General features: G+C 39.0%; 1 protein-coding gene across 1 annotated transcript in view; it reads left to right on the top strand.

The window, feature by feature from the left end:
- COL9A1 (collagen, type IX, alpha 1) overlaps positions 1 to 27762 on the top strand; it is a 75870-nt gene that overhangs the window by 42190 nt on the left and 5918 nt on the right. The window contains exons 27-35 of the mRNA XM_009880522.1: positions 810 to 863; positions 968 to 1021; positions 10981 to 11034; positions 11797 to 11868; positions 21661 to 21696; positions 21804 to 21848; positions 23743 to 23775; positions 25938 to 26084; positions 26528 to 26582. Coding sequence (XP_009878824.1) covers positions 810 to 863; positions 968 to 1021; positions 10981 to 11034; positions 11797 to 11868; positions 21661 to 21696; positions 21804 to 21848; positions 23743 to 23775; positions 25938 to 26084; positions 26528 to 26582 — 550 coding nt within the window. The remainder of the gene's footprint in view (positions 1 to 809; positions 864 to 967; positions 1022 to 10980; positions 11035 to 11796; positions 11869 to 21660; positions 21697 to 21803; positions 21849 to 23742; positions 23776 to 25937; positions 26085 to 26527; positions 26583 to 27762) is intronic.

Raw genomic sequence — 27762 nt, forward strand, 5'->3', positions numbered from 1 at the left:
GGCCCAAAGGTAAATAATCTTGAGTATTGACTTTCTTATAATGCTGTATTTGTGCTTATCAAGCTCTAACATATTCAGTCAAACTATATTAACTTTCTGTTGTGGTAAGAGACAAGCCTTTGGCTGAAAGAATTAAATATATTCTTTTATCAACTCTAGTCCTATGTTTTTGTATGATTCTTTTGCTACATGATGTGGCTTTCATGATTCCAGGAATTAAATAATAACTAAAAAAAGGCCATTTCCTTTCAAATTTATGGAAGTTGTTGCTAAAGGAGGCATGTGATGCAGGTACTTCACTACAGTTTGAAATAAGGGATCTCATAACAAGAATAGTATTCATAGCTGCCCTAAGTTGATTGAATCACAGAGATTGTCATCTCTGTTTACGTACCACCAAATTGCAGCATCAGTTTAAAAAAGTATTGTATAGTTGAGACCACGGAATGTTTCAGACAATAATGGTTAAGTTTAGTTATAAGTAACTGAAAAAGAAAACTAGATTGAGATGTGAATTTCTTCTGAAATTACATGGAATGATATTATCCTTCAGTGGTTTGAGAGCAGCAATCAAGTCTATTTGGGATTTGTCAGTATGTAAACAACAGAAGAACTGAAATCTGACTTTTGAAAAATTAGGTAGAAGGTGAAAGGTAAACGAAAACCAAAATAAGGGTGGAAGTTAAAAAATTAATACAGGCTGATTTGTTTTTTTTTTTTCAGACCTTGTTGATTTCCTTATTTTTTTGTTTTAAAATGCTACAGTAAACCATTGGCTAGGCTAATATTTTTCATGTTTTGTCTAACAGGGTAATAGAGGTCCTCCTGGGGTGCCAGGTTTGATGGGAAATTCTGGTAAACCGGTAAGATCATTAATCTTACTCAAAAGACCTAGAAAAACAAAAGTTTTGCATTGTGCAAAAAGTCACTTTTCGAATTTTTTGCGTTCTTCCTATCCTCAAAACAGGGTGAACAGGGGCCAGAGGGAGAAGCAGGTCCAACAGGACCCCGGGGACCACCAGTAAGTATTCAATACATTTCTAACTGAGCGTATGTGATATTACAGTGCCTCAAGTTATGGTTGCTGAAGCTAACCATGAGGTAAAAATATTATTCAGCTCACATGCTAATTTTTAAGGTAAATACTAGGTGTTATTTAACTCCCTTCTGTACCAGGTGGATATGCATCATCATGTAGAGAAATCCAGAAGCACATGTCCTATGATTGTTTCTGGCTCTGGTGATAAATTAAATTTTAAACCTTTGTTTATATTCTTCTGGTCTTTGTTTTCAAATATGCTACGTAACAGTCCAAACAGAAGGAATGAGCGTGGCTTGTGACAAAAAGCTGGAATCAAACTCCTGTTCTTCCACCGCAACAGTCAACTCCCACGACTGGTGTTGAAAAGCTTAAATTCACTAGCTGTCAGTAGATCACTTGTTCTTTTCTTTAACTTTTTCAGCCTCTTAAAGAAGCTTGTGCTGTATATTACAAAGCTTAGCTGTGTGTTAAAAGGTTTTGAACTTTGGACAAAGTATTCAGAACATGATTTCTTTTTTGGCTAGGACCTACTTCTAATGCACGTAACGTGAACAGTGAGGCAAGATATGAAGGGAAGGTAGCTGTCTCTCCTACCTAGTAAAGAAAATGGCTAGAGACTGTTCTCAGCCCCCTTGGTCAACTGGCGTGGCATGGTTTGTCTTCATACTGCTAAACTCCCTTAACAGTGCCTCATGTCTAAGAGCAGGCTGGGTGCAAACAAGTTGCATATGGGGAACAGTCTCTTGCCTGCATCTCCAAAAACGTTCCTGGGCATTATCTAGGAAAGTCCAGTTTGCCTGAGACAAAAGCATGCTAACCATTTATCATGGGTGGTGGTGGGATGCTGCCCAGGCCTGTGCCTTGCCCCTTTCTGGTCAGCACTATGAATGTCGCTATAGTGATGTGAAGTATAACATCTCTACTTGGAAACATTGGTGGCGTAGTTTCTTTCACTGGAGATTTTCCTCATCACTGGAAAGATTTGGAAGACTGGAGAAATTGTTGCTGGGCAGGTAGCTTGCTGCAGGAAATAAATGTGCTATGGAAGGGGAGCTGATGGGATGCTTGGGGTACTAGAGAGTCTTCTTGGTACAAATTTCTGATTCCCTCTAGAGTAGACGTGGCATGGATTGAAGTTACATAAGGCTGATCTAATTTCCCTTTGCTGTTAATCCTTCTGTGAGGGATGAGAGGGTCAGCGATTTAAAGAAAATTTTTGTATACCAAAATTCAGTCTTGATGACATTGACAAGGCTCCAGGCTCTGTAACCAATTGCTTTTGCAAGCTTCTCTCCTGCCACTGATACCCTAGGGATACTTTCCTGGATTTTTTTGAGCTTCTGCTCTCGTACAGTGACATAACAGTTTTACTCATGCGGTTGTAGGCTTATCCTCATACAGGGCTTAGAGAGTTACTGATAGGGATATATTTGTAAGGGTATTTCATGCGTCAGGAATATCTTCTCTGAATTAACTCTTAAACATACAGTAGGAGTCAGCCAAGTAACAGATTTCATTTTCTTCTGGTTTCTTTTGTGGTTTGCATTGTCGTGTGCTAGATGCATTAATTAATGAGATCACATTTATTTTAGACTGAATCTTTATATAAGTGCTGTGTCCACAGCTGCCTATGAATGATATAAAAAGGGGATTATATGAGCCTATACTTACTAGGATGGAATACAGGTATCTTGAGCCTCCCATATAGCCAGCTTGCAAACATTTATTTTTGTTGTTTGTGTTTAAAAGTGTTGGGTGTACTAGAAAAAGTTTTCAGCCCTGTTCTTCTTGAGCTGGTATTTTCTATACTTGTAACAGGAATAAGAATTATAATTGAATCAGACCAAAGTAATTGCCCGCTCTGATAATGCACTGTAATCTGCTAAACTATGCTTTTAATCCTTTCAATGTGAACATGAATTTACAAAATCAGCAGTCCATAGAACAGGAGTTGACACACAAGGTTAATTATTAGTAACCCTGTAGTCGGACAGAAATACTTAATACAGATTAAATACAATGATTTTTCTGTTTATTACTCTAGAGACCAGCAAGACATCTGGATATCTTGCCTTTATTTTCTCTGTCTTTAAAAAGTGCAGTCATTTTGGAAAATATGTGAACATTATAACAAAAGCGTAGAAAGAAAAAACTTTTGGTCAATACAAAATGGAGAAAGGAAGTAAATTACTGATAATAAAGTAAGTTTTTCATGTAGAACATTAAACGGTAATCTACCTCTCATCTATGGTTCCTTTAAAGCTATAAAGAGACTTGAATAATAACTATGTTTAGCTTCCTTCTGCTCAAAACTCCAGGCAGCATATGACTGGACTGGCTTTCTGGTTTCTTTTTGGGAACACTGGTTTTCGCTTCTACAGAAAAACCTGGAATGATCAGGATTTTTTGTTCAGGAAGAACACAGGGTTGGATTATTGAACCTCAGTGAGTGTTGGTCCAAATTGAGTTTGTATTTATTTTCCAGGCAGAACAGTGTTTTCTTTTTCTTCTGCAGCGTGTACGTGTAGTAGATATATTTGAGCCTCAGCTTTTAGGACTCTGCCCTTACATTTCCAGGAAAAAAAATAATCTGCCAGTTAAATAATTCTACACGCCATGATTTTCAAACTTCTTAAACTATAGATTTTGATCATAAGTTGAGGAAAGCCTTTATAATAGCTCTAAAGAGAATTTTTTCTTGTGAATTTTATTGTATTTTTTCCAGAATTTGAAATTTTCTGACAACTTTAACTTTTGTTAGTTTTTGACCAACGTAATCGAACCCTTTCAAAGCCTGAGGACTGTGTGGTTACTATTCAGGTATTTTTCTTGTCCTTTTCCTTCCTATTTTGAATTATCCTCTTTAGCACTCAGCTCAGTTCTTTTCTTTCTCCTTTACCCTTTGTTGCATTTCCCTCTTGGTAGTAGAAGATTCAGGTAGAAGAGGCTGGTCATCTTCCCTGCAGTTGGAAAAAGCCTTGACATTTTGCAGGATGTGGAGAACTTCAGTCCCTTAATGTATTGCTGCATGGCAGCAGCCACATGAAAGCAGTCACTTTCCCATTTCACTTACCCACTTAGCATCTCTACTGGGGAACGACAGCATGGCTGGTAGCTCCAGGAGGGCCAGAACTGTAGAAGAAGGGACCTCCAGTGAAAGTTTGGGGGTGATAAGAAGGCTGACTCTGCTAATATGGACGGCAGGCTGGTATCTGCATGACGGAAAAATAACATGCCTACATTCGTGTTATGTTAAAAAAAAATTACCTGACTTTTCAGCTTTAGCTACTTGCAAAAGACATCTTTTTGAGAGGAAATTTTCACTTCAACTAGCATGTAGTTTTTTGAGGAGTTGCACAATGGAGCGCTATTGAGCAATCATCAGGGACTCTGTGGGACAAATTAATACTACTATATTATTTACCAAATATCCTGTAGCATCCTCTGGCATAAACCATGTTATTTCAATGCTTTTTTCGTTACTAAACAACTGTTGGAATGTAGTTGGAACAGTATTTTTTACTAAGCAGCAGATTCAAATTTTGGCCTTTTGCAAGTCTGTAAACATTTACAGTCTCACAGGGAAGATATTAAATAGTTGAAAACAAGATAACTAGCTTTAATTAAAAATAGGCAAACTCATGTGTTGGGAGACTCTTACCTCACTGCTGACAAATCTCCCTAGACTTTCAAAAGTGCCATTTTAGTTTATCATTGCTTTTCCTTAGCAAAGTTAAGTTGGCACCTGAGTGCCAAAGTTTTACTTTTGCTTATTTAGTTACCTATTTTTTTTATTATTTATTTATCTCTTCAGTAAAACAGAAAAACAATGGGAGCAATGTGGAAATTTTGTCGTTTGTTTCTAAATCAAATATATTCTGCATTCCACTCTAATTGTTTTGTCGGTTAACCTTATGTTTGCTTCACATTATGCTAGCCAATCCAAGTAATTACCAAACTCATTTGTGATTTAAATCTTTCTAAGCCAGTCATCATGGCAGGTGGCCCAAAGGAAGCAATTCTCAAACATCAGAGTGTCATTCCTAATCAGTGGAATTTAGCCATGCTCCTTAAGCTGCTTAACCATTTTCTTTCATATTTGCTGAGATTTAGTAAGATTTAATTTTTCATATTGTGTCTGCAGAAAATACTGACCCCTGCCCCTGCTTTTTTCATCCGTTATTTTTCTTCAGCTATTTAACCTCTAAATTGCTAACATTTGGAGAACATGTATCCCATCCTGTGGTTTTACAGTAAAAAGAGAGCTTGGAACATTTAAGTAACCATGTCACTTAAAGTTCAATGCTTGCCTAGCAAATTGCGCAAACTCGATGTATATGCAGGCCAGCATATGTATGTTCTTAAAGGTTTAGGATGCAATACACGTTTTCCTAACATTAGCAATACAGGTTAAGTATCTAGCTGCCTAAGATTTGATATCGTAGCCCCCTCTGAGAGAATTCTGAGGGGCCCTGGTTGGTTGTGCTGACTTGCTCTAAGCAGGTGTCTTTGTCTCTCTGCTCATTATAAAGAGGGAGCCTGGAGAATACCTTGGATTTGGTAGTAACATGTCATACAACCTAAATTTAGATGACAATACGGTTTTCAGCATCTTAAATTACTTTCAGCTAAATAATTTTCTGAGTCTTTAAAGATATTTTTGTCTTAGCTACCCTGAAATGTATCTTTGGTTACCCTAACAATTATAACTAAAACCTAGTTTTGTCTGTCATATTCTTTTTACGTGACTCCAACTGAAATAATGGGTCATTTTCCATTGGTAGTGTGATAGGATGAAAGGTCCTTGCCTCGGTTTATATGATATGTTTAGGTATTAGTAGAGATGTTTTGTCTATATAATTTCAGAGGTGTTCTGCAAGTGGTGAGTCATAGTTTACATTTAAGATGCGGCTAATGGGGTTAGCATCGCACAGTCTATGGCAGAGCCAAAAGAACAAAGTGGATTTCCATCCTGACGGGTATGCTTTTTATCCAGTGAACCTAAGCCTCTTGATGGATGTGACTAAGCTTTCTGCCCTTGCACAATTCTGCAGCCTGGTTTGTACAGGGTAGCACTTCCTCTTCTCTTACTCACAGACTACAGACTATTACACAGACTACTATCCCAGCCAAACCTGATTAGTATCTCCAAGCCTCTCCAGTTCTCATACCATCCACTCCTGTCTTTCCAAACTGCATGGTCAGATTCCTGTCTGCTGCCTCTCTCTTTACTCGTTCACCTCCAACAACAGCTTCCTTTGACTTTCAGACATGCGAGACCTCTGGATGTCAGCAGATATCCCAGTGTTGGCTTCTCCTAAGTAGTGTAGATAGTAACCTGGGTAAAAAATGCACTTGTTATTGAGTTAGTGTATTAAAGCTGCTCTAGGCTTCAGGTAGCACTATAGATCCAGCCATTATGAAAGGTCTCTGTCCTTTGTACTTGGCCGCAGTATCACCCTCGAAGAGAACGGCAGCTATCGGGCTGCTGATTGTGCCCAAAGCATGTCACAGTTAAGAGGAAGGTACATTGCATGCTACATCTATTTCTTGCCACTATCCTGAGCAGTAACATTTAATTATTACTCTGAGAAAGGTGGAAAGCTGCATTTAAATTCTCAGAGAAAGTTTGCTGTTTATTTACTCTTCTAGCAAATAATAGTTTATATTTTTGGATGCTTTTTAGTATTCCACTGAACGTCAAAGGAAGAGTCCTGTTGATGCTTCCATGGATAAATCCTTGAATTTAAATTGATAATTCCTCTGAGATTTTGGATGAAAAAAATATGTTAAGTTAAAGTCTGACAAGCATATAATTGATAAATGGGTTACATTTTGCAAAAGACTTTGGAATACTAAGTTTTAAAAGTTCTTTCAAAAATGTACTTTGTTTATTCTTTTTTATTCTGCACAGATTTAATTCTCTATGGCACTGCTGTTGAATATGCTAAAATTCGGTATGATATATATATTACAAAACCAAAATTCTTAAATAGAAGAGAGTTTATTACAGTATACACAGCAAATTACCTGTCAAGAGATTCTAATTAATGTTTTGATTTTCTGGGCAGCTAAGTGAGATGCAAGTTACCTGGGGAATATTCTTATTCTTGTTATTGTTCCACTAACAGAGGCATCCTTAACAGGATCAATTGGTCAACAGGAAATCATTAAACCAGTGAAAGAAACTGTTTTAGTATAAGAATGCATTCTGTAACTGCTTGTGGGAATTCTACAAAAGAATTGAGTCTTCACAATTTCAGTGAGGATGAAAATCGTCCTGAACAACGTAAAGGAAGGTCTACTTTAAATCCTGTAACATCCTCTTGCTTATATTACATTCAAAGGCTAAATATAGATCTAGCAGAACTGTGAGAGAGGTGTTGCATCTTCATTTAAATGTATTGAGTAGTGCAGCAGTCCTGCCTTGGAACAAAGGGAAGGTAGATTTTGTTGTAACCACCATCTAGCACATCAGCTGTGAAAGGGCTGCATCCTGGTGATGTTCAGTATTGTGGCGCTGTACCACCAATTCACACCCTACCATTTCATATGTGCCTTGCCGTCCTTTGAGAGAATGACCTTATCCTGAGCAGTGCTCACCTGCTAAGTGATAGTATACTTAACAGAAATCAATTATTTGTACTGTTAAAGTACTGGAGTGGTCCTGGGCATGCTTTTGGTCCACACTGTCTAAGACCATTGACTGAAACAATTTTTAGGCAGTGGCCAAGCTCTAGGGTACTTCAGGGGCCGTTTGCAGTGGGTGTCTCTGTGCTGCCTCCCTTCATTTAGGAAGTTTTAGGAAATTTTATCAGCATGGGTGTAAGACAGCCTGTCCCAGCTCCCTCTAAACTGGAGTAGCTATTTTCCCTCTTAAAGCGTTTCTAGGAAAAGTAGGAATTTTGAAATGTGTCGAAAGTGCATAAAACATGCAGATTCTGGTCGTATTTTTTTTGGGTTAAAACCAGTGCAACATACCCATTGATTTGTGAGTGGCTTTCAACTGTGGGCTATGTTATATATAGGGCTGCTGTGTAAGAAAGGTAGGCTGAGGACATGGCCAAACTGCCTTCTGTTCTGCCAGGAAATTTTATCAGCATGGGTGTAAGCCAGTCTGTCCCAGCTCCCTCTAAACTAGAGTAGCTATTTTCCCTCTTAAAGCGTTTCTAGGAAAAGTAGGAATTTTGAAATGTGTCGAAAGTGCATAAAACATGCAGATTCTGGTCGTATTTTTTTTGGGTTAAAACCAGTGCAACATACCCATTGATTTGTGAGTGGCTTTCAACTGTGGGCTATGTTATATATAGGGCTGCTGTGTAAGAAAGGTAGGCTGAGGACATGGCCAAACTGCCTTCTGTTCTGATTATTGCCTATGAGGAACTTAGAGCACAGAGGAAGGTTTCATCTGAGCAAGTACCGATGTCAATGCCTGAACCAGTTATTACAGAAACCCTCTTATAGGCTGTGGGTAAAATGTAGATGCTTCTAGGACATATCTTGTGATGTATTTTAAATGTTTGCATGAAGACATTTCAAGATGCCTTTTTTCCTTTGTCCCCTATGAAGGGAACCAAGAGTAACTAGCTCAATGTAAATCCTATCCCAGGGCCATTCCAGTCAGGTATAACTTCAAGGAAGCTTTACAGTTTGTTAAGTTACGCTATGGGCCAATGGGATTCCTAATTATTCTCTGGGTTCCCCTCTTACTTGCTAAAACAGAGCTACTTACAGTTCCCCTCTTACTTGCTAAAACAGAGCTCCTGCAGATCTTGCAGTGGTGGCCCTTAGTTTGAAGTAATCTGTCCTAACAGATATATAATGTCAATGTTTACCAGAAAAACTATCCTTTTCCGTTCCAGTCTTCTGTATACTAGCCTTCTTTTTTTATCACCTTAGAAAAAAATTGATGTTTGAAAAAGTGCCTGCAGTATATATTTGATAATTTTTTTTTTCACTTAAAAACAAATGGAAGATTTTTCTTGCATTCTGTGTGACAAGCAGAACCTTTGATGTGCTTAAAAGGTTTATTATACAATTTTTGACTCTACAGAGGATGACACTGCTCTTGTTTTACAGCTGTATAGCAATCAGACATGAATGTTATGACATATATGAGGAAACGAGTTTGTAATACTTATCATAATTCTAATGATTCTCTTACCTGCATCAGAAATGTAGTAATATTCCGAGTCAGAGATGTAGTAGAGAATTATGTGATTAAATAACAAATTTTCAAAAAGGTTAATTCATCTCCTGTGTTGTAAGGTGAAGGTGATTTGGGGGGCTTTTTTCTTTTTTTCTTTTTTTTTTTTTAAATAAAAAAGCTTCAGAAATTAAACAAAGTGCTTTAGAAGGATAGTGATTTTAACACCATATGATATTTTGAAGGAAATGAATGAAAAAGTCTGTTTATGTTTGGTTCTCTGATCTCTCCAGGATACCTAATTATTTTTTGAATTGTAGAGTTAGTTCTCCTAAGCTTGTGTGAGAAGTCGTCATTGCATTTATGACCTGGTGTAAAAGGCCATGTCTGCCATCTCCTTTTATTAATGAGTATGTCATAATATTTCACAATATGATTCTTATTATGAAGGAAATATATGTGTCTAAAATTATCCATTGTATACAGCACTAGAATGCTTAGATCTGCCTTTATCCATAGTTTCTACATGATATATAACAGGTTATCTACTTACATAGCTAATAACTTCAGTTCTTGATATTTTATGATCTTAAATGCTATATCATGCTTTTATAGCAAGTAATCCTTATGTATTCATACAGTGGAAGTAAGAAAAGTGTCTCAAGTGAGACTTAGGCTTCTGTTGGGATAGTGTTTGAATTTATCTGTGCAGTTATGTGTCTGTAACGAAATGTATAAAACTTCTTGAGCTGTTCTGAAAGGTTTAACCACAGAATCACAGAATGATCAGGGTTGGAAGGGACCTCTGGAGATCATCTAGTCCAACCCCCGCCAGAGCAGGGTCACCTACAACAGGTTGCACAGGACAGCGTCCAGGTGGGTTTTGAATGTCTCCAGAGTGGGAGACTCCACCACCTCTCTGGGCAGCCTATTCCAGTGCTCTGCCACCCTCAAAGTAAAAAAGTCCCTCCTCATGTTTAGATGGAACTTCCTTGCTCAAGTTTGTGCCCGTTACCTCCTGTTCTATCACTAATCATTAAGAGACAAAACCCTTTTGAGAAAGGTACTTCAGTTCAAAAATTGTTTCAGATCTTTGAAAATTTGACCCAATGACAGGTTTACCCAGAGTATATATTCAAATGGCTGCATAACACTACTGAATATGGTGAATATGCTGATCTGAATGGATAAAGTATCTGAAGTGAAGATATAAAGTAAAAATCTAGTAAAAAGCATATTTATACTTATCACTATTACGAATGGGGATTTTCAAGGGTTATCCTTCCCTGTAACAGTCTAGACATTTTTTTTTAACCTAAATGAGTTTGTTAAGTAATACTTCTGCACACACTTTTCACATTTGTCCATTGTTCGTGTGGGATCATGCTTTGAAGTACGCGGTCATGTGAGAGTTCAGTTGATGAAACTAAGCAAAAGTCTAAAGCTAAGCATGTGCATCAGAGTTGTCTTAGTGAAGTAAATGTGTTTGTGACAGGTAACGTCCTATGAAGGGGACTTGATTGTGCATAATCACTCAGCAGAATGAATGAGTTGAATTATTTATTGCCAACTAAATATTGTATGCCATTGTTAACTAAAAATGTTTACATTTCTAGGGAAGTTTAACTATTTTTAATGCATGTGATATTTTTGCACTAATAAAAAGAAGTCTTGATTAAAGCCAACTGCTAAGTAGTGTAATTCACTAAACATTAAGAAAAAAACCCATACTTTATTCCCTGTTCACAGGAAATATTTCAGGAAGTAATGATGTCCTTCTATTTCCTATAAGGGTAGCAGAGGAGAGACAGGTCCTGCGGGTCCTCCAGGTTTACCAGGGAAATGGGTAAGCAGTTCATTTCCATATTCAGTGCTTGTATTTACTTTCAAGAAGCTATGGTATCATCTGGAACTACACTTACCCATTTATCCATGCAGGAAACCGAAAATAACACTGAAACGAGTGATTGTTGAGTTTCTTTTTCAGTCCTCTGTGACTGTGCTAATATTAGCAAATGCTGTTTTAAAGTACATGGAGGTATGTGGGGGGACTTCTGTTTAAAAAAAACCGTAAATCCTGTGATGTGCAAAGTTGGGTTGCACACTCTTGTGTGGGCTGTATGTACTTGGGGAACAGGAGCAGTGAAAGACTGGCTTTCTGCTAACAGCTGCGTGAAACTAATGAACAGAGCAGATTATGAATGCCACCTTTTACCAGTGCTCCAGCAGTATTTACACAGCAGCAGTCAGAAGCATAGCTGGGGAGGTTTTGGCTGAAAGAGCCTGCTGTTACAGAGGAATGTGCAAATCATACAGCGCAAGATCTTAGGAAGTATTAGTCAGAGAAACAGACTGTCGTTGAGGGACTGCAGGGTGGAAAGCCCTGTAAGCTGTTTCTCCTGTGTTTGTCAGCAATAAAGTCATAATAAGCTGCTGTTTAAAGGGCTGTATTTTGGATCAGCATTATTTTCATCAGATAATCCTCTTTCATCAAGTTAGAAGTGTTCTGGGAATAAGATTCTGCCTCATCTGCTTGTCAGGGTATGACCCTTAGTTGTTCATTCTAAAACAAATTGGGTAAGTTTACACCCTTGACTTATTTTCACAGGGTCCCCAGGGTGATATTGGACTTCCTGGACTGCCAGGCCCTCCAGGCCTACCTGGTGGTAAGGGTGACCGGGTAAGAAATGCACTCATATATGCGGACTGCAGTTTGATCTCAGGAGTAAATGCAATAATTTGAGCATTGTTTGCATTTTTGACATGAATTAATATCTGGTTTCTTTTTTTTTTTTTTTTGTATGTAGATCTGTTAACTGCTTGAAAGTGGTACTTTAGGTGCCCATTTGCAGCTCATAAAATATACAGGAAAAGTCTTGACAGTGTTACTTAAGGGACTCTTTTGGAGTTTGAATCATTTAAAGGCCTAAATCATATTACAAATCATTGTCTCAGCCAGATCTGAAATTTTAAGTCAGGGTGTCTCATCACTGAAGAGCTTTGGAACTTCAGCCCTGGTCTACCGTAGATGCAATGCCTTTTACATATGTCTTAGGACCTGCTATGGAAATGCACAGGATAATGCAGCTATTGAGACACCTGTGCATACATGCACAATTACAGGATGTAAGTACCTCTTATAGTATTTTGTTAGGAAGGAAGAACTGGGCCCCGAGGATCTCACATACCTGCAGAAGATATCTTGCTTTGCTGAATAAATGTCAGTGAAGCCTATGTAGAAAAAAAAAAAATGTTCTTTTTCTTGCTTATAGGAAGCTACAGGGGATGGATTTCACTCATTAAACTTCAGACGTCTTTATTATGGAAGCAGTCAGTTCTACACTGTGTTTCATCCTTCTTACTTGAGACATCTGCTTCAGTATTAAATGAATTGCACTTTTGAAGTGCCTCTTACTTTCCACTGACAATCAAGGAAGTGTAGAGCTGTTAGTGAGACACAGGTATCACTGCTCCAGATGTCTTTAGCTGAACAGAGGAATTCTGCCCCTCGTATGCTCATGGTATACGCCATGGGGTGGCTAGATAGGGCTTGCAGTTGCTTTTGACAGTTTTTAAAAGCTGCTCAGGTACTTAAAAACAAGTTTCTAAAAGAGTCATCGTTGTTGTTGAGGTATTTGTTATGCGTTTTGTTTTGGTTTTTTTACTGCAGAGATCAGGAACCTATGTTTCTAGTGAAAAATAAGTATTGACATAAAGCAGTCTCTTTTTATTAGATTGTTAATGACTCATACTTTAGAATTCTCCAGAGTGAGACTGAAGGTACCTGAGAAAGCATATCTGGAAGGAAAATAACTAGTATTTGTTGCAGTGCTGATCAAAGGCTCTAAAGGTGCCTGATTTTCCTCATTTACTGTGTAAAGGGTCTGGACCTGTAGGATAAGAACAGAAAGCAGATGCTGTAAACAGACCCAGTGAAATTCAGGCTACACCCAGGAGGTTTCTGTTTATATAACTGGCAGATGACAGTATCTTATGCCTGGAGCTTTTTTTGAATCCTAGGGTCAGTTTAGTGCGCTCTGAAAATACCTTAAAGTCCAAAAAGCTATGCTAGCAATTATCTCATCCTGCAATCGCTTTTTAGCTTTCCTGGTTTGAGACAAGTGTCTTCTGGGGCAGGCTTAACACGGCCGCATCTTTGCCAGTAGCACTGATCTGCAGTATGTATTCCAAGTCACAAGCCTGGACAGCATTGTGCCACTCTATCCTTTCTCTACCCTGTTTAACTTGCAACTGCGTCTGTCTTATACAGAGCCAAACATCCTTGTCAGTGTTTGAAAACGGGTATCTCTGTAGCCTGTTAACTCTAGTTTTTGGGTCAACCACTGGTATCAATAAGTTCCAGGCTGAAGGAACTTTTCTTCCCTTCCTGATTTCAAAACTTCTTGGTTTAGTACACAGGGATCCTATAAAGTTCTGTTGTGAAGCCCATATATGCATGATAAGAGTTGATGTAAACAGCGACCAGAAGCCAAGTAGAATTCACAAAAAAACCCTGTATTTCAGTAGTCATTCTTGATCCCAAAGCGGTTAGATATTGAGTACTATCTGCTAGCATCTTGTCAGATGCAGGCAATTTTGATTGCTTTAAGGACCACTGCCAATAAAACCACTTCTGCTGGTATCTTTGAAGTAAGATATTGTAAAAGTGAGACTTAACAAAGTTTGATAGTAAGGTCCATTCTGTTACTGCAGAGTATATAATAACTCTTCAAAGTTACCAACACAAAATGAAAGTTACCAACACGAAATCTTAGTGGACTGTAATACAAGGCTATGCGTGATGTCAGTCACTTACCAAAGATCTGCAGTTGGTAAGGGGTTCTCTCAGCCTCAAGAAGTAACCTTGAGAGGCATCCCAGCACAAGGGGAGATCACTGCCATGCAGCCAACTGCTTAGCTTAAAAAAGGCTCACTCAGGCTGTCATATTTATGGAATAAAGTGGTTGGCTCATAATGAAATTCCATGCAATGGCATGGCATGCAGGAGGCTCCTTGTACCCACAACTTATTTTGTTCCTTGACGAATGAGTCTTGGAAGAACCACCCGCTATTCATGTGTTGTTCACATGGTCGGTGTTCCAGTTTCCAAGCCCATGTGCATCAATGCTCACCACGTCACCATGTTCCCTTGTGGGTTTTCAGAGAGCAGGTTGGAAGTAAAGAAGTTCTTGGCCAGGTTACGGCCTAGGCCATTACTTCCTTTGGAGCCTGAACCAAACTGCTACTAGTTTGGTCAAGGAGTCGAGTGCATCCATCACACTCTACCCCATGACTACAGTCAATCCACTTTATTGACTCACAGGGTGGTACTATGGTTACCTCTTGCCTCTGTGTCATAAATATGTGGCATACTGCAGCTCAGTGGTAATAGTACAATTATCTGATGAGTTGCTTAGCCTAAACAGTGTTAATTATATACAATTGTGCATGTAGAATTAGTAGATTGCGTATGTTTTATTTCTTGGATTAACACAATTTGTTTCATTAATTGCCTGGCTTTGATATACAGAATGATTATGACCAATAAACACAATAAAGTCAAAACTAACAAAACTGTAACTGGATATAAAATCAAATTCAAAGCTCCAGTTGATGTTGGTGAGCATCCAAGGAGAGTTTTCCACCAGTAATGTTCTCCACCTTTTGTCACTCTTTCTAGGACACAGTTTGTCTTCTCTGCATCATGGTAGATGGTAATCAGCGTTCTTTGTTGTTTTGAATTAATTTTAGCAATTCACACAGGTCATCAAGTTGCAACAGTTTTCTTACCAATGTGAGATTCATTCCAATGGGGGTAGGTAATAAATCTTGATACAATGTATAGTTAGATTGTAACAGTTGGTGAGATGTGACAGGAGCCGAATATGGATGGCAAACATTTTGTTCAGGGTCAAGACAAATGTCTTGGGCCTTAATGGTGTTACTTTCACAAATAAACCCTTGCTGTTCCCATACGACACGTGTCACATCAGCAGTTTGCCATATGTTCCCGTTTGTTGGGCCCATACTCTATGTTGTATTGGGTAGAGCACAGTTCCATTCTGATTTAATCCCAGTGCAGTGGCTGGGTATATGGTGTATACCAAAGCATTGCATATTGTTAAAACAACATTTTACTGTTGGTGGGCTCATAAGTGGGATTGACTAAATACACCACGGTGGGAAATCCTTTTTGAATTGAGTCGCCTTTTCCCAAACTACTTTTCAAATCTCAGTGGGCATGGTACCCTCATTGCCTTCACTTATAATTGCTGCCACAGTAGATTGCACCCATAACTGAGCTTGGATACAACTAAAAGCTAGTGAGATATTATTCTGGGCAACACCAAGTGCATCCACAATTAGTCACTGGTCCTTCTGGTTAGTTCCTTCCCATTTAGGCAATATATCAGATAGGAGACATTGACTAGTTCCCAGTGCCACCAAAGAAGATAGAAATGTATGTTCTAATTCATGCAAATCACTCGTTGCCAAGCTTAATTTACTTGCTAAAACTTCAGCATCTATGCTGTTTAATATTCCTAATCCTGTTCCTAGGATGCCAGTCACATCTCTCCTTGTTCGTTTTGGAGAGGCGAAGGTTTGCCTGTGCATCCATGCTAACCACCCTGTGTAGGATGTATTTAGGAATGGTGAGCAGGTAGGTTTAATTGCAGAGATATTAACCTGCACTGATAGCTCTACTCGTTTGAGGGACTATGATGGATTAAATAGCTCTTATTGCTGGCCTGTATATTTAATAGCCTAGGGTCCAATTTCAGAAATTAGTGGATATGTAGTTTGGTGGAAGTCATAAAATAGGGAGTAGGTTAGTAGGCAGTAGGGGTAGCTGATGGTGTAGTGTGTGGGCTGGGAATAGGTGTTGGTGTGACCTTAAAGGATAGTCCATTTCCATTATCTTTCCCTGTATCTGTCCACAGGCATACTGCTTCTACAGTTGTGTCATTAAAGAGGAAACTCATTATACAACTGGGGTGTGAGAAACAGTTTGATCTGCCTTTTGAATGGGTTTGATTTGTCCTTTTGATGACCACCTTTTGATATCCCTTTGAATAATTTGTTAGATTACATTCAATAGAGGTTTTGTCTCCTGGTGTATCAGAAATAAGGTGACTTCTATTTGCTTTTACCATTGTGTGATTACCAGTGATTGTCATTGTTAGGTTTTGTCTTGGTGTTCCCAATATTCCTGTATTCCCATCAATTTTAAACAAGTATGGTGCAGAATGTACTATAGGTACAGTATTGCTCAGCATAAACAAAAGAACCGGAGGTTTCCATCCCATGTGTCAGGCTTGTTGACATGTGAACCGAATTTTGTCCATGTTGGCAATGATTCCTCCTGGGAGAAGGAGAAGCAATGGTTAACCTGATCTCCAGGGGAGGTGTGCCGATATCATTCCTGGTATAATTCCTGAAAACAAAAAACAGTACGAGTCTCAGCAGGATTCTTCTGGACTTGTTACCCCTTCTATTAGTGGCTAGTGTGTATCCACCTAGCACTAATACAGTGTTTAGCTATGTTGCTGTCTTCTGCTTCCCAGGCGAAAGGACTGTGGGGTTTTGTTAGGGTCAATGGGACAGTGCTAATTTGTGGTAAATCTACCATAAGGGGTTGCCTTAACAGGCAATGGGATACATTTTTACATCTGATGGAGGTGCTCCGTAAGGTGCTGACAGAAAGAATGCATGAGTGACTGGGCTCCCTGTTTGTATAGGTATTCAATTGGTGAATCACTTTAGGCAATCAAGTACCTCAGTGGGTCTTATGTGGTTTAAGGCTCCTTTTTAAGAGACCATTTGCTCTTTCTACTGTACCATTTCATTGGGAATAGTAGAGGGTATGGAAAACCCATTGAATGTCTTCCTGCTTCACCCATTCCTGCGCTTCTTGCCGGAATGTCGTTGCCACGTTGGCTGGTAGACCTGAAAACCAAGAGAATAATCCCTTGATGGTGTTCTGGCCATTTGATTTCTGACATTTACTTGCCATAATTAGGTCTGAGATAACTTCTACTCCTGTGAGAATGTACTGATATCCTGAGGAGGGTTCAGAGAGTCCAATGTAATCGATTTGCCTCATTGACCATATGCTTTTTCCTTTATTGAGATGTAGGGGTGGTGCTTTAGCAGGTGATCTATTTGCAATTTCAGTTGACATTGAGGACATTCTGTAAGGAGGATTTTACATGTTTTCCTATCTAGAGGCCAACCTCAGCTTTGCGCTGCAAAACAGGGTGCTTCTCAGCCTGCGAGACCTAATTTCTGATGCAGCCATTCTCACAGTCAGTACCATTTGGGATCTAACATGTCTACTGTTTTTATTCTCCCAGTTCTCACTAATTCATCTACTTTGTGGCTAGTTGGTAATTTTAACGGGTTCTTGTCTAGCTATATCTAATAATAATAGCCAATCTTCAGTTCTGCAAACTGGAAATCTAGTTACTTCCCAATTTAGGGCTTCCCATTGACAGAGCCATTGTGTGGCAGCTGCCCACACGGCATCGGAGTCAACACAGACGACTCTTGCTCCATTTTGTGCTGCTAAAACAACTGCCTTTAATTCTCCTACGTGTGCACTACTTTCACCTTCTATAACTTGTTTGCCAGTGGTAATGTCTAATGTAGCAACCTCAGACCACCATCTACTGTTTACCCTCTTTGCTGAGGCATCAGTAAAACAAATGCTTTCAGTTGGTGTTCTTTCAGTGAGGGGAGGTGCATTTAGAATCAGGGAAGGTTTAAATGGCTGATTTAGTGCTAATGGGTTGGTGTTCATAAGTATTGGTAATGTGGAAACTTTTGTATGTCCTTCAGTCAATTGCATTTTGTCTGCTACTGCTGTCAGGTAGGAGTACCATTTCCTGATAGTGGGTTTCTGTGCAATTCCTTCTGGGAGAGCCACAGCAGAAATTGGGTACTGTGGTATGTTCGCAAGTTTCAAATTGGGGAGTGCAGGGACTGCATAGAGCGAAATCATAGAATTGTCTATGTTGGAAGGGACCTTAAAGATCATCAGGTCCAACCACTAGCCTAACACTGCCAAAACCACCAGTAAACCATGTCCCTAAGCACTATGTCTACCTGTCTTTTAAATATGTCTAGGGATGGTGATTCAACTGCTTCCCTGGGCAGCCTGTTCCAATGTTTGATAACCCTTTCTGTGAAGAAATTTTTCCTAATATCCATCCTAAACCTACCCTGGTGAAACTTGAGGCTGTTTCTTCTTGTCCTATAACTTTTTTCTTGGGAGAAGAGACCAACACTCTCCTCGCTACAACCTCCTTTCAAGTAGTTGTAGAGAGCAATAAGGTCTCCCCTCAGCCTCCTTTTCTCCAGACTAAACAACCGCAGTTCCCTCAGCTGCTTCTCATAGGCCTTGTGCTCTAGAGCCCTCACCAGCTTTATTGCTCTTCTTTGGACACACTTTGACACCTCAATGTCTTTCTTGTAGTGAGGGGCCCAAAACTGAACAGGGTACTTGAGGTGGGGCCTCACCAGTGCTGAGTACAGGGGGACAATCAGTTCCCTAGTCCTGCTGGTCACACTATTCCTGAGACAGGCCAGGATGCTGTTGGCCGCCTTGGCCACCTGGGCACACTGCTGGCTCATATTCATCCAGCTGTTGACCAATAACCCCAGGTCCTTTTCTGCCAGGCAGCTTTCCAGCACCTCTTCCCTAAGCCTGTGGCGCTGCATGGTGGTGTTGTGACCCAAGAGCAGGACCCAGCACTTGACCTTGTTGAACCTCATACCATTGGCCTCGGCTCATCGATGCAGCCTGTCCAGATACTTCTGTAGAGCCATTCTACCCTCAAACAGATCAACACTCCCACCCAATGTGGTGTCGTCTGCAAACTTACTGAGGGTGCTCTTGATGTCCTTGTCCGGATCATTGATAAAGATATTAAAGAGAACTGGCCCCAGTACCGAGCCCTGGAGAACACCACTTGTGACTGGCCGCCAACTGGGTTTAACTCCATTCACTACAACTCTTTGGGTCCGGCCATCCAGCCAGTTTTTTACTCAGTGAAGTGCATGCCCATCCAATCCATGAGCAGCCATTTTCTCCAGGAGAACGCTGTCAAAGGCTTTACTAAAGTCCATGTAAATAGCATCCACAGTACACATACTGTGGCCTCCCAATTTCTACCAGGGTTGGGGTTGGTACCTGAACTGAAGGACCACATACTGCCATCTGGCAAGTGCCAGTTTCCTACAGTCAAAACATTGAAACCCAAAATATTTTCATTGTGCTTTTTAAGCATCTGGGAACTATAAATTAATTTTTGGTGGTTTGGCATCTAACAGTTGCTCTGTTCACTCCGGTGGCTTTAACTCTTTGCTGTCCATGGTCACACCCCCAGCTTCTCAGCATCCTGCTGTGTTCGTGTTGAAATTTGTGCTCCCGTATCTATTAGTAATTTCACCAATTGTTGTCAAGGACCGACTGGAATCCAAATGTAAGTGCCATCCTTCACTTAGTGGTTTTAATATTGGATAACCTACCGTGGTGAATATCGGGGTATCACCAGCTTCTCCCCGTGTGTGCGTAGCTTGTGTGCAGGCAGCTTTTGTAACAGCAGTGGAGACCTTGGTTATGGAACTGGACTGGCTATGGCCTAAGCCTTTACTTCTTTTGGAACCTGATCCAGACTGCCACTAGTTTGGTCAAGGAGTCAGGTGCATCCATCTCACACCTAACATATAGCGGAGATAGCAATACAAAAGAAGGTTAAAACAATGGATTGTGCTTGGTGAATCTCACAGAGTAGTTATGGAGAATGGCTAAACCCCAGCATCCACTGTTTCTGATTGATGCATTTTGAATTGGTTTCAGACACTCTGGTTCTGTCTATGTCAGTAAATTAAAAGCACCAGGGCCAGACTTTGGCACTGGAACATGATCCTTTATACTGTTAAATAGTTAGTGTAGCCCCTGGTACAGTTTTGGCTGATGCAGACTAGCTGTTTCCCAAAAAATTCCTGGGCATGGTTTGAGAGGGATTTTTTTCCAAATAGATAAGCAGTATCCTAAAATGGATATTTTCATATTTTGACATCTCATCCTGTTGTCTCCATTGAAATTTTGAGAGTTAATGCAGAATAGATTCAGATAGTTTCAGCAGTGATTTTTACGTTTGCTAATACAAATATTACAGGCCAAGTTTCACAAAAGCAAAAGCTTCTCCCATCTCAACCTTATCTATGGGCAGTTTTATTGCTTTAAGGAATAGTAACTGGAGAAGAAGAACCCCCAAAATAATGTTAGATTGGAAATCAATGTCCTTTTGTGTGAGTAATTGGAAAACCTTAATAAGGCACGATTTTGAGAATACTTCAGACAAAATAGTTTCAGTGCTGTTTGACAAAGTTGGAATGTTAAACAGGTCTGTGATTTCCACTGCTTAGCTTTGTGGATGAATTAGTATTGGCTCTTTGTCCTCAGGAACATGAGAACAAATCTGAATTCATTAAATTGTAAATGTTACACTGGTTTGTGTGCCTATATCTTATGTGAATTAAATGGATCTCTGAAATGGGAGAGAAAATGCTGTATCTCTGTCTGGTTTAGAATTTTTTTTTTTATGCACAGTTATAGTTCTTTTGGAATGTATATGTTTGAATGTGCACAGACTGCAAAGAACATTTAAGGATGGTGTGATTGGTTTTCTAACATACCACAAGTACTTAGATTTTCTTAAATAATAAAGTGTTCTACAAATGTCATACTTTTACTATAGAAACAAATTACATATGTTTGAAATGAATCAGGTCATTAATTTATTCCTCTTTGGTTCCTGCTTGTCCACACAGGTACGTTTTGTTACAGGATTCTAAGATGCAACATAGTAATTTAATTTTTTTTAAAGGAATATCCACTTTAAGATGCAAGCCATTCATCTTTGTCTATAGTGATCAAAATTCTAGAGACAGTTCTGCTAAAAAACATGGAGAATTAAACAGCAAGCAAGACAGATTGTGCCTGAACTTGTGGATGTCTCAGTGTGCATATCCCATGTTAGCAGGGCTGGTATGGCCTACAGCAATACAGAATACTTAATAGGGCTATAAAAAGTGATACACTTACTGTGGTTTTGTTGTTTTTTTTTTTTTTTTTACTTCTAAGCAATTTACAGAGCAGAGTTGTAACAGCTGCAAGAGCATCTGACATGTAAAGGGGAGAACTACTGTTTGACAGCCAGAATCTGTACCATCCAGTGTGGCAGTGGATTATATGTTCCATGCTATTACTTGTTTTCAGTCTGTCGCCTTAATTATGTAGAAGGATTTAAGTGCTTTCATTGTCATTCTTAAAAATTTGCAGCTTTACAGGTCTCTTGCATTAATAACAGATGGTAGGCAGGATTGAAGATAATTTACTATGCTCTTGAACCTGCAGTTTCAAATTCTGAAATGTTTTTTGTCTTTTTTATCTTTAACCTTTTAGGGTTCAGTGGGTGAACCAGGACCTAAGGGTGAACAAGTAAGTCACGTTACAGGTCATGGTACTTTCAAGTCACACTACCAAATGGTGCAGTACCTTACATTAACTAAATCTGAAGGCTGATAGTATGTCTTTTTTTCATATAGGGTGCACCTGGAGCAGAAGGAGATGGAGGAGAAAAGGGTGACTTAGTAAGGCATTATTTTCTCTTCATCTGATCTAATATTTTGTTGTCATAAATTAAGTATTGTTGGAGTGTTTCAAGCATGTGATTTGATCATTGAAAGTCACATTTCAGTTTTAATACTAAATGGGCATTGCAGAGCACAGCAGTTCTATTAGCCCAGTCACGCCATTCCTGCGTTTTGAACACTCTGAAACACACATATTCTATTAGGTGTATAATGTGTGTGTGTGTGTGTGTGTAAATAGATAGATAGATACATATGTAGAGATACACCAAGTGTTTATATATGAATATATATATATATGCATACATACACACATAAATTCTTGGTGTTTGAGGCTGTGAGGACGAGGAAGTAGTTTAATTCAGGTGAAACAGGAGCACAGATAACTATCCTTAATAACTCAGACTTGATGGAAATATTTTGTATTGCCTTTATCTTTGGAAATAAGATGTAGCAACTAGCTGTAAGGGAAAGGGAGAATGGTCTGGGAAGAGGCTGTGGTGCTGTGATACTGCTGGAGGAAAGTGTGTATACCGCAGAAGTGTGGCATGTTGTGAATTCACATGGGTAATGTCTGGCTCGTGCTCTTGGGTAAAGAGGATTTGTTTTCCTACAGAAAGAGAAATGCACTAATCCAGTGGCTCCTGTGGGGCCCCATCCAGCAAACCCAGAACTTGCTTTTTCAAAAGGAAGTAAACCACTCCCTATTTAAAAAACAGTACCCAGGTTATGTGCTGGAAATAAGCACTTTTTTTCCTCTACTCTGCAATTCTGAAAGTCTTTTAAAGTTAATTAATAGTCCTAGTGAGCTAGATGTCCAGCAACATGGCTTTACCATCACTATACAGATTCCTAGGAAGCCATACTAGGGGTTGTTTAAATGTGCTGCCAGTCAGTCTGTTTTTAAGATGATAACAGTTGTTACTTCTACTTCACTTATGGCATATTCATTAACAGACAAAGTAGCCTCTCTGACCTTTAGAAACCAATTATTTTACCAATGACAGGTAGGAACTGGGAAAATACAATTTTCAGAAATCTCCCAAGAGTAATATGAAAACACCAAAGAAGATGAGTTAATCTGTTTCATATGTGATTACAAGATTTTGAAGCATTTTTTTTTCCCCCAATTCAAAGGGAAAACTAAAACCTCCTGAATAGTTGGACTACTATTCTCAGTCAAGTGATAGAGGGATTTAGAGTTGTTCAAGCCAGGAGCCAGGATGCTGCGAACAGGAACTTCTAGGGGTTTGGCTTCTTCACACTGGGTAGACACCTGCCTGGTTTCTGTTGCAGTTCTGTCAGGGCTAATACAAAAATATAAAATATCTGTAATTCTGTCAAACTGGAAAATCCTGATTAAATAATGCTTCCTCTAAAGGTTTCCAAGCAATCTGCTAAGATTGTCCTGTGCTGTAACTGTGGTTTCAGAGGTTAGAGCCATGTGTCCACTTCTAAGATAAGCAATACAAAACCAATTATAATAAACATGCTTTCTTATTTGTACCTTACAGAAATGTTTTTGAGAAAGGAATTTTACCAAAAAACCCCTGAAATTTAAGGTTTATTTCCAAATGAATTGTAATTCATTTGAGGTGCAATTTTGTTTAAATAAACTAAATATGTAAGTTTTTTTTTTTAGCAATACAAAACCAATTATAATAAACATGCTTTCTTATTTGTACCTTACAGAAATGTTTTTGAGAAAGGAATTTTACCAAAAAACCCCTGAAATTTAAGGTTTATTTCCAAATGAATTGTAATTCATTTGAGGTGCAATTTTGTTTAAATAAACTAAATATGTAAGTTTTTTTTTTTGTCAAGTTTACTGCATTTGTAATGTTGATGATAATGGGTACTCTCTTCTAATATAGTTTGTCTTATTTTTACTTAGGGTGATATGGGATTACCAGGAGCAAAGGGAGCTGTAAGTATAATGAATAGCACTGTTACAGAAATACAGAGATCTAGTAGATCAGATAGATGGGTTTCTGATTTAAGAAAGAAAATACACATAGTGAGCTGAGCTCTTCATCACAGTTAAGTTGAATGAGTTCCAACAGCATTTCTTCTGTTTAAATTTTGAATATAGTTAATATTAAAATGAATTAGTTTTGGAAAGGAATTCACATGCTGAATTCTAAGCTTCATAAAAGAGAAGCATTATTCAACAGCAGTTTTCTGGCCAACTATTTTTTTTTTTTCTTAAAGGAAATAAATGCACACTTTATACAGTAGGTGTTGTATAGAAAGGAGGCTCAGTGAAGTGGCTGCGTGCAGCCTGTAATCTTTACACTGTGAAAAAGCTGGCAGCAGGACTGTGATGTCTGTGAAAGCAGAAATATTTCTGGCCCAGAATCTTTGGGGTTTTTTGTTGGTGGTTTTGTGGTTTTTTTGGTTTTTTTTTTTTTTTGGAAATAACAAAATGATAGCTTTGATGTGGAAGGTGAGCAGAAGCTTGTATGTCACATAAGAAAAAGAATTTGAGAACTGAATGCATTCTTTTATTTCAGGATCACTGAAGAGTGGGATTGTTACAGTAGCTGACAGTTTGGGCTATAACAGTAACATACCAACAGTTCCGCTTGTGGGGAAATGAGGCTGAATGTAACAAAAAGCTATGCTTGTCTTCTCAGTAGCCAGCATGACTTTGAAGCTAAGCAAATGCAAGCTAGAGAGTGTGTACTGCTGATAAAGATCTTATGGGAAGGACATGAGGAAGAAGTGGAGTAGAGGAGAAATCTGTAGTTTCCCCCCCCTAGATTTTTAAAATGGTCTTCTCTTGCAGAGAAGTGCTTGTCGTCCTACTGAGTACATACACAGGGAAAAGCAATCCATCAGAACCTGATAACTCACCAGGCTGGGCAAGAAAGGAATGATGGCTTCCTGGTTGTATAGTCCATGATGGAATTTTTGCTGTCGTCTTAATACATCTCTTGAAGCATGTTCTTTGGGTTGTCTTCTGACAGAGACAGCAATTAGGTGTCTTGAGATGCAGAGGAGCTGGAACTGAAATGGCTCCATCTTGTGGTTTTAACTGATATCACAGTTGAGTAATTTCCACGTTCTTGAGTATCTCAGTGGGTGCTGGTTTTGTTTTTGGGTTTTTTTGGTTTTTGTTTTTTTTTTTTTTATTTTCTCCCAGTAGCTTTGGGAAGCCATAAGTTTGGTTTCAGTTTGTTGTGTTTTTTTGGGTTTCTTTGGTTTTTGGTTATTCTTTTTCTTTTTTAGCATTACTACTGCTTAATAGTAGTAAAATAACTTGTATTGAAAGTAATTCAGAGGTCCCTGTTGGCATAGGTCTCACTCTGCATGATGTTTAATCACTTTTTGAAAATTTACTGGAGCAGAAGCTATTGCTTTATTTACAAAACAAAGTGTGAGTAGATATATTGATGTAACCGTATCAATCCTTTCATTTCACAGAGGTCAGGCAGCGTTACCAGTAAAATATCTCTTCTAACACTTCCCTGAAAGAAATGAGCTGGCAATGCATCTGTTCAGGCATTTTGTCAGCATCAGTTTGTGTGAGGATGTGCCAGCAAACTCAAGTGTAGGCACTGGAACCTGTGTGCAGTGAGGTCTGCCTCTGACAGACATAAACAAAGCAAAAATGTGTATTCCCATGCAGCCTAGGGCTAGACGATACAGGCTCATACTATGGTACTTTCTACAAAAGGCATGAAAAGCATTTGGATCAAGCAGGGCACTGGAATTTTTGTAATTTAAGGAGCAGTTGATGTCTAGAAAAATTGTGCGTGACATGTACGAGAGCAGATGTAGAAACCAAGTATAGGAGATCTGTTCCTTGACAAAAAAATCCAATGTCTTGTGCATGTCACTATGGATGCTGATTTGCCTCTTTTGATAGAATATCTTATTTTTCCACTTCTCCCCTTTAAGTGAGGAATACAGACCTCTTTGTAATTTTATAAGTCACACAACCACTGACTCCAGTCACTTAGTTAAAAAAGAAGCTGTTCTCTACACCCCAGCGTTCATTGCTTTGCGTTTGCAAATAGCTCCTGTCACCATTTGGGTATGTCAGAAGTATAGCAGTCCGTTGAAATTCCTCTCTTTCATTATCAGGTTGGTAATCCTGGAGAGTCTGGTTCCCGTGGCCCTGAGGGAAGTCGGGGACTGCCTGGCATGGAAGGTCCACGAGGCTCACCTGGACCACGAGGCTTGCAGGGTGAACAGGGTGCCCCAGGTCTGCCTGGCAGCCAAGGTCCAGCTGTAAGTACTGTTTTCGTGTGACTGGCATCTTTTGAACACTTAGCTGTTACTCACACCACTTCTTGCATCAGGACATGTGTACGCATGGAAAACCCAAGTGCCACAGTAGAGTTTGAAATAAACTGTACCTCGCAGCAGACACGTTTGTGCACCAGAGAAATCTTAGGGTTGTGTAGAGTTAGGTCCTTGGATCCTCAGCTTTCAGTTCAGTTCCATTTTCGTACACCTGCCCCACTCCTGTAGTGCGCATGTACCGTGTTTGATATATGGGTGTATCACACATAGTGTCTACCTATGTGCTAGTCAAATTGACTTCAGCTGGAATAGTTGCACTTGCAGGGACTGGAACATCTTTTTATCGACTGGCCAGCATTTTTCACATTAGGCACACTTATAAAATGTACTGTGATATCAACTGTTGGTTTTTTTTTTTTTAATCCTAGGGAAAAGAACCAACCGATCAGCACATTAAGCAGGTTTGCATGAGAGTCATGCAAGGTAAATATGCTAAAAAGTATTTTGATGTTTCTTGTGCATTTAAATTGGGATAACCTACTGCTGTGGAGGCAACCAAGATTTTCCCACTCTTATCCAGAACAAATATCGTGGCCTCAGCAGGGGACCTGGGGGAAAATCTTCCCACCTGTGAAGGTGGACACAATTCGAAGAATATGAGAAGTCCCTTATTTTATATATACTTTGTAGCCTCATTCAACAACCTGTTGAATGCACGTTATTACTATAGTGACCAGATGGTAGACCAGAGTGTTTTTATGAAATATATGTGTTTTCTGTAGGAATCACTTGCTATGTTAATTTTTATAAAAGTACACAGCTTCACTGAAAGCTTATTTTACCGCTTGTACACTATTAGATTACAGTAAACAAACTATGTACAAAATAGGTAAAAAAAAGAGGAGTGCAGAGAGAGGCTTTGTGTAGACAACATACGATAAAATTAAAGCAGTAGGCAGATGTTTAAACCCCTAATTATATTTGCTTCATTCTTCTTGACACACACAGAAATCTTGAGCTTTTCTCATACAGTTGGGTGCATGGGATTTACTGAGTTAAAAAATTTATGCTGCCCTGTAAGCACAAGAAACTTTTTGGTACTTTCTATTGAAGATGTCCTTTGGGATATTATACCTTTGTAGTGTTAAGAGCTTACCAGAATGAAATTGCTGCTCATGATTTAATCTAAAAATTCTCAGTAGTCATCAATGTTCTTGATACTGCCCAACAGGGTATTTGGTTTTTTAAACTTTCTATAAATACGATAAAAAAACCCTTTTAAAGTGGTCTCTTGAAAGACACAGTAATAATGAGGATTATAGTGAAATCAGATATGATGCTTGTATTTATTCATAACCATCAGAATTAGCAGTGAAGAGAAGGGTATGGGAAAAATCCAGACTGACTTCACTGGATCCCTCTTGAGAGCCTCTGTAATTGTCAATACTGTCATGCTTAAAAAAATTTAAAAGAAGAAATCAATTCAAGTGTGTCCCTGGAACCTTGTCAGCTTAAAGACAACCATAAGTGAAGGTCATATCCTCAGTAGGCTTTGCCTGCAGATTGCTATCCCCAGTCTTCCTCATAGCCATAGTTCCTGGTTTATTTCAGATCCTTCACACACACCCCACCTCCCCCCATCATCTTAATTTTTCTTGGTTGT

Source organism: Charadrius vociferus, unplaced genomic scaffold, assembly GCF_000708025.1.
Source record: "Charadrius vociferus isolate BGI_N301 unplaced genomic scaffold, ASM70802v2 scaffold513, whole genome shotgun sequence".
Lineage (NCBI taxonomy): Eukaryota > Metazoa > Chordata > Aves > Charadriiformes > Charadriidae > Charadrius > Charadrius vociferus.